The sequence below is a fragment of the Priapulus caudatus genome, unplaced genomic scaffold (genome assembly GCF_000485595.1).
Source record: "Priapulus caudatus unplaced genomic scaffold, Priapulus_caudatus-5.0.1 Scaffold657, whole genome shotgun sequence".
In the NCBI taxonomy this organism is placed as follows: Eukaryota; Metazoa; Priapulida; class Priapulimorpha; order Priapulimorphida; family Priapulidae; genus Priapulus; species Priapulus caudatus.
The window spans coordinates 63,408-71,034 of NW_014577718.1; the positions used below are offsets into that span (position 1 = coordinate 63,408).

The 7,627-nt window shown below is 46.7% G+C and overlaps 1 protein-coding gene across 1 annotated transcript in view; it reads left to right on the forward strand.

Annotated features, from left to right (window-relative positions):
- The window catches only part of LOC106812529 (integrator complex subunit 9-like), a 44,267-nt gene extending 36,945 nt beyond the window's left edge, over positions 1-7,322 (forward strand). The window contains 2 exon segments of the mRNA XM_014816426.1: positions 6,529-6,696; positions 7,138-7,322. Of these exon segments, the coding sequence (XP_014671912.1) occupies positions 6,529-6,696; positions 7,138-7,257 (288 nt within the window). The 3' untranslated portion in view covers positions 7,258-7,322.
- Positions 7,323-7,627: the final 305 nt, after the last annotated feature.

Consider the following 7,627-nt stretch of genomic DNA (forward strand, 5'->3'; position numbering starts at 1 on the left):
AGTGATGACAGACAGACAACGCAACTTGTTATACGTATCTAGTCACTATAGAAAAAAAAAAAAAAAAAAAAAAAAAAAGAAAAAAAAAAAAAAAAAAAAAAAAAAAAAAAAAAAAAAAAAAAAAAAAAAAAAAAAAAAAATAAAAAAAAACAGATATACGTTCATCAGAGCTAAGTAATACCTATAGGTATATGAAGGTATTTTAGCTTTCTATGGTTCCTATGTACAGGCATCAATAGCATACCGTCAGAAGTAGATTAATAGCCTAAGATCAGTAGATAATATTTCGCCTAATTATCTACTTCTGATACCCAATCTTAATGCCACGGCTCAAATTACTATGGAAATGTAAGTTATGTGAAGGGATGAAGAAGCACACCTTAAATAAAATACCAACGACACTATGATTAGCTATATTCATTGGAAGCAAGGACATAATAACCGCAACAGCATGGGACACGTATCAGAGTGGCAAAGCCCAGCAGGTTGGGAGGCGTAGAAGAGAGAGGCGGTGGTGTTTGCAAGTGGCAAGCCCCAGGACTGGAGGCGAAGAGGTGAGATTAGGGTGTGTAGTTGTGCAGTGGCAAAGCCCCAGAAACGAGAAGGCCGAAGTGAAAAGAGGGGATGTTTGTCTACAGTGGCAAGGCCCGCAGGTGGGGAAGGCGAGAGAGAGAGGTGAGTGTGTCTAACAGTGGCTAAGCCCCCGGCGGGAGGCGATATAGAGGGTGGGTCCTACCGTAGGCAGCCCCCAGAACTTTGAGGCGAAGAGAGAGGGTGGTTGTCTACAGTGCAAAAGCCGCCGGCGGAAGGCGGAAATAGAGGTTGGGATCCGTACATATGGCAAGCCCAGAGCCGGAGGTGGAAATAGTAGGGTGGGTCTTAACAGTAGGCAATTAACGGCCCCAGGTGGAGCCAGTAGAGAGAGGGTGTGTCTACAAGTGGCAAGCCCCAGGTGGAGGCGAAAAGAGAGAAGGGTGTGTCCTTTACACACATGGCAACCCAGGCGGAGGCGTAGAGAGAGAGGGTTGGTCTGCCAAGTGGCCAAGCCAGCGCAGTAAGGCGAAATAGTAAGAGGTGGGTCTTATCAGTGGAAGCCCCAGGTGGAGGCGAGAGCAGTAGGAGTGTGTCCTACAGGTGCGCCCCGCAAAGCACGCTAGACTGGAGAACCGAATTAGGCAAGCACAGCGCTGAGGGAGATCGCGGTGGTGAAGCCTGGGGGGAAGGCAAGTGACCATAGTCCCGGCGGGCCTATCTTGCGAACTACCTATCTCAATCCTAGAGCGGAATCAGCATGCCAAAGGCAAGCGTGTTCAGACAGGAGACCCTGACAAGCTCAGCAGTAAAGTGGTGGGGTCGAGGAGGCGTTAATCTCCTGCACCCCACCCTCCCCCATCCGCCCGCCCCCGGTGGGGAGTCCTAGCGAGCGGGGTCGCGTGACGTTCCCGTTTGTCGGCGCTGGTTGAACCTTTGAGCCTTCCGAACTTTGAGAGAACCAGCGCAGCAAAGCGCGTCCTTCAGCTCTGCCGCGGTAACTCCCTCGTACCGTCCGCAGAAGATGTGCGTCGAGTTTCTGCCTCCAACCTGGATTCAGCGTGTCCTGCGTTCGAGTGCTAACACTTGCCGAGGAGTAAGAATATATATTTTAAGATGAATAATGATAGAGAACATAAATGCAATATGGTTACATGGACGCCCAGCTCCCAGGTCCCTACGCGTCCGGTCCGCAATATAATTTCTTAAATGCGAACCCCAACTAATATTTTTCAGTAAATAAAACATATAAACAATAGGGTTTTTTAACCAATAATATTACTTACCTATTAGGTATTTTATCAAAAAAAATGTGTGTTTTGTAACTTTTTTTGAAGCAAAAGTAAACTCCAGTAAAGATCAACGACTTTTTGAAAAGGGACTACCCCCAATCGTGACCGTGGTATTTGGAAATCTGTGCTGAGCTTTGGTAAGCGGATGACGCGGACGCGTAGCCGACTTTAGCGTAATAAGATTTCCCGTGGCAGCCATCTTGCTTATGCAGTGAAACGTCGGTATCCGCCACACCAGCTTGTCCGCGCTTAATATCACCGATGCCGCCACCAGCGACGCAACAGGGGGGAGGCCCAGCCTACGCAGGTATGTATGCGATGTGTCCAGTCGCCGGCTTGTCCGTGACCTTGACATCGCGCAATAGCCCTGCCGCTACGAAGCCGCCCTGCAACAACTTGCGGCAACGTCGAACGGCCTTCCCCACAGGGTACTTTGCTGGGTTTCCGTCTGTAGGGGGGCGCTCTTCGTCTGTGGCGGGTCGCGCGCTGAGGCGGCTGCGCAATAAGTTGGATGAATTGGAAAGTCCCCTAGCTTGTGCTATATTTTAGGTCATAGAAAAAGGGTGTATAAAAATGACCGAGGCGGCGCTGTTAGGAAAGTACACGCTGATTAGAATGGTAAACAGACTGTGCGCGTTTTTTTTAGTTTTTTGCATTAACAGAAACATTGCAAAAAATACCCAAAATGACGCTACAATCATATTTGTAAAGTGTTTCCCTGTATAACAGAATACGCACCTTGTGAAGTTGAAGTACGATGTTAAGTGCAGAGGAATTTATACAGTAGTCAAATAATCCTAGACAGTCCCCTAATTCCTAACAACGTTAATAAAAAGGCCAACTTTATATCCCCCTCTTATCTGATGCTCAATATGGCTAGCGGGGACCTTTTCCGATAGTCTTATATTCAAGCGGGTAGGGGAGAGATTCCGTTACGGTACCGCCCATATTATTTTGCTTATATATTGACTAATCGTGCGTCATATAAACTTCAATATTTCAGCCGAGAAGTATAGCTTAAGTACATGGTGCTATCAGTAATGCTTAGAATTTTTAGATAAATTTACTCGCTCTGTAATTCACTTCGCGCGTATAATATTTGGCATATTGCTTAATTAATAAAAAAAATAAATAACTAATCGTGGCCGTCAAAATAAACTCAAAAATATTCACAGATTGCAAAGCCGGAACGAAAGATCATTTGGCAATAATATATTTCATAATATTTCATTCTTATATTCTATATAACAAAACTCCAACTCGTGAATGCCACGTGCGCGCGGCGCATGCAATTAAGAGTGACTGGTGACACCTGCAGTACGACAGCACGGGTTGTTTTTCGCTTGTACATAAGCAACGTTTACGTCAAGAGCGACAACGTACACATAGTACTCTTGAACGGAGCTTGCCGTCCGCCGCGCCCGCCAACCTTGCCCGCGTGTTCGTTCAGCTGCGACCTAAAATGAATACAACGGCCTCGCACAGCGACGATGCTCAGTACCCCCTGCCTGGCCCGCCGCGTACAGCCTGTCACCATGGGGAATATATATAATATATATATACATATATATATAATAAACATATATATGTGGTGTGTGTGTGTGTGTGGTGTTGTGTGTTGTGTGTGTGTGGGTGTGTGTGTGTGTGGTTGTGTGTTGTGTGGTGGTGTGTGTGATGCGTGCGTGCGTGCGTGGCGCATATATATATATATAATATATCATTATATAATATTATATTAGAGAGGAGAGAGAGAGGAGAGAGTAGTAGAGTAGAGTAGAAGCCGAGTAGCAGAGTAAGTAGAGAGAGAGAGTAGAGAGCGAGAGATAGAGAGAGAGTAGAGTAGAGAGAGAGAGAGAGTGAGAGAGGAGTAAGAGAGGGAAGAGAGAGAGAGAGAGAGAAGAGTAGTTAGAGAGAGAGAGAGAGAGAGAAGAGAAGCTAGGTTTTAGAGCAGCAGTGAAAATGGCGCTATACGTTTGGCTCAAACTGCTAGTGATCTATTCTGTAAAGGGTGGGGAGGGAAAAAAGTCTAAGGCATGAATTCCGAACTCGGCATTTGGTCGAAGTATGTTTTCCAAGCAGCGCGAAAAAAGAGTCTTTTTCCTTTGGTATTAGCCTTTTATACACCAATGCTCGACAAACATGAACAGTATCAAGCAGGCATGGCGGAGGAAGAGCATTTTTGAAAGGATTGCCATGTTCCTATGCTTTGAACTTTAGCAAAGCAAACAGCGGCTTACAACAGTATTTTCGCTATGCGAATAAATGCAATGATTAGTACCTCTACCGTGGGATAAGTATAAGTGGTTAAGTCGTGAAAGGCTCATCAAACCAGCTCGCTATACGTTACGGCAGATTTTTCGCAACAACTATACAATAAACGCTCTAGCTCGCCTACATGAGTAACACGCTAAAAAGCCGCCTGTTTCTAGTAGAAACGTTTCGATAGCGTAAATCGCATCATCAAGGCCCCCGTCAAGGCTTTCAAGTCTCGTGGATTCTGCAGCTCCTCTCTTCCATGTCCTAACGCAACCGCAAGTATCAACGGCACCAGTCTCAGTGCCACGGCTGAAAGCATGAGTATAAAACCATAAATCGTCGGCACACCCCGCAAGTAATGGATAAGCAGTAAATGCGTTAGCTTATGAGCTTAAAGCCCCCCGCACAGGGGAGGCGGTGCGCAATTCGCGCGCACTCTCTCCCCTCTCTCTCCCCTTTCTCTCTCCCTCTCTGCCCCTCTCCCTCCCTCCATGTCTCTCTCCCTCTCTTCCCCCTTCCTTCCCTTCCTCCCTCTCTCTCTCCCCTCTCTCTCCCCTTTCTCTCTCCCTCTCTGCCCCTCTCCCTCCCTCCATGTCTCTCTCCCTCTCTTCCCCATTCCCTCCCACTCTCTCTCTCTCTCTCTCTCTCTCTCTCTCTCTCTCTCTCGCTCTCTCTCTCTCATCGTGTGTATGAAACTGATGAAGCTTGGAGGTTTATTACAAGCGCGGAAATTACAGGAAACGCTGGCGAGACTATGTGTCGATAGTGCGAGAAATAACGACAGAGATCTGGTTACATATGAGCTTATCTGTTGAGGTCCTCAGGCCCGGATTATGTAAATTGTCTCATTTCAATGTAATTAAAATGGAATGTATCGCAAACGTTCCTCCTTTTTTTCACAAAACGAGGTTATTTTTGCGACGTATGTGTGGGGGATGGGAGGCATTGCGAAGAAATACAAGCATACGTTGTGTCATGACACGCACGTACACGTGCGCGCGCACACACATAGGCATGCACGCACCCACGCAAACGCGCGCGCCCAAACCTACAGATAGTGATAGAGAAGAACGTACACGCGCACATAGTAACACGTACAAACGCGTGCCCCAATACGAACGCACGCACGCACGCACGCACCCACACCCATACGTGCGCGCGCACACAATATATATTAATATACATAATAACTCGTGTCGTTTCATTGGAAGCCATTGAATGCAAATTCCATATGGATGTCCCGCATTCATTTTCATGAATCCTAACCATATGCCACAATATTGGAAAAATGGCCAAGACTTGCCGCTAATTACGGATTATGCGTACCGTAAGGCGGAACCTAAAATGCTGAGTCAACGAGTATAATTACGATCTGCTGGAGGTGGCGTATGTATAAAGGCTATATTACAGAACTTCATTAAAAAATATGGATAGCGTAGGCACAGGACGTGCCATCCGATACGTTGCTGGTAATGACGCATATATATATATATATATGCAGCTTGACGCCTGCATCACCCCACAGCGTCATCTTTTACCAACGGACCACGACACACTATATATGTATATATATATATATATTCCCCATGGGACAGGCTGTCGGTGTGCGAGCGTTGTATTCATTTAGTCGCAGCTGAACGAACACGCGGCAGGTGGCGGGCGCGGCGGACGGCAGCTCCGTAGAGTCTGTGTGTGCTCTGACGTAACGTTGCTATGTCAGCGAAAACACCCGTGCTGTCGTCTGCAGGTCCGCCAGTCACTCTAATTGCAGGCGCGACGACGTGGCATTCACGAGTTGAGTTTTGGTTTATAGAATATAGAATGAGATATTAGAATATATTATGCAAATGATCTTTCGTACCGGCTTGAATCTGTGAATATTGAGTTTATTGACGCACGATTAGTTAATATATTAGCAAATGCCAAATATATGCGCGCGGAAGTGAATTACAGAGGATTAAATTTCTAAAATTCTAGATACCTATAGACACATGTCTTAGCTATACTCTCTGTGAATATTGAGTTTATTGAAGCACGATTAGTCAATATATTAGCAAATATATGCGTACCGTAACGGTAATCTCCCGTACCCGCTTGAATATAGACTATCGGAAAGTCCCCGCCGCCATATTGAGATCAGATAAGAGGGGGTATAAGTTGCCTTTTTATAACGTTATTAGAATAGGACTGGTCTAGGTTTTTGATCTATAATTCTCTTCACTAACATCGTACTTCAATTCACAGGTGCGTTTCTGTTTACAGAAACATTTACAAATATGATTGTGGTCATTTGGGATATTTTGCAATGTTTCTGTTAATGCAAAAACTAAAAACGCACGAGTGTTTACATTAATCATGAACTTTCCTATGCACGCCTCGGTACATTTTATACCCCCTTTTTCTATGACCTAAATAGCACAGCTGGACTTTCCAATATCACTTATTGCAGCCACTCAGCGCGGACCCGCCACAGACGAAGAAGCGCCCCCTACAGACGAAACCCAGCAAGTACCTGTGGGGAGCCGTCGACGTGCCGCAGTTTGTGCAGGCGCTCGTGCGGCAGGGCATTGCCGATGTCAAGGTCACGGACAGCGGCGACGGACACATCGTACACCTGGTAGGTGGCTCCCCCTGTGCGTCCTGGTGGCGGCATCGGCGATTTAAGCGCGGACAAGCTGTGTGGCGGATCGACGTTTCCCTGCAAGCAAGATGGCTGCACGGAAATCTTATACGCAGTGGCTACGCGTCCGGTCATCCGTTACAAAGCTCAGCACAGATTCTCAAATCCACGTCACGATTGGGGGTGTCCCTTTTCAAATCGTTGATTTTACTGGAGTTACTTTTGCTTCAAAAGTTACAAACACACATTTTTTTGATAAAATACCTAAAGGTAAGTAATATTATGGTAAAAACCTATTGTTTATTGTTTTTTACTGAAAAAATATAGTTGGGTTCGCATAAGAAATATATGACCGGACGCGTAGCCTGGGAGCTGGGCGTCCAGTAACCATTGATTATGTCTCTATCATTATTCATCTAATCATATCTCTCTCGGCAGCCGAACGAGGACACGCTGATCCAGGTGGAGCAGAACTCGACGCACATCTTCTGCGGCGGTGACGAGGAGTTTCGCCGCAAGCTGAAGGACGCGCTGCTGCGCTGTCTCTCAAAGTTCTGAAGGTCAAAGGTCAACCAGCGCCGACAACGACGTCACGCGACCCCCTCGCTAGACTCCCACCGGGGGAGGGCTGGCGTGCGAAAAATATCTATCGTGTTAGATTTTTCTGGATTAGCATCGTTGGCTCGCGCCGAATGCGCACTGTGTGCGGGCTGCGGGCGCAAAATATCTATCGTGTTTGATTTTTCTGGATCAGCGTCGTTGGCGCGCGCTGAATGCGCACTGTGTGCGGGCTGCGGGCGCAAAATATCTATCGTGACGGTGTTAGATTTTTCTGGATCAGCGCCGTTGGTGCGCGCCGAATGCGCACCGTGTGCGGGGCCTTAAGTCTATAGCTAACGGCATTTCTGCTTTCCATTACTTGTGTGTG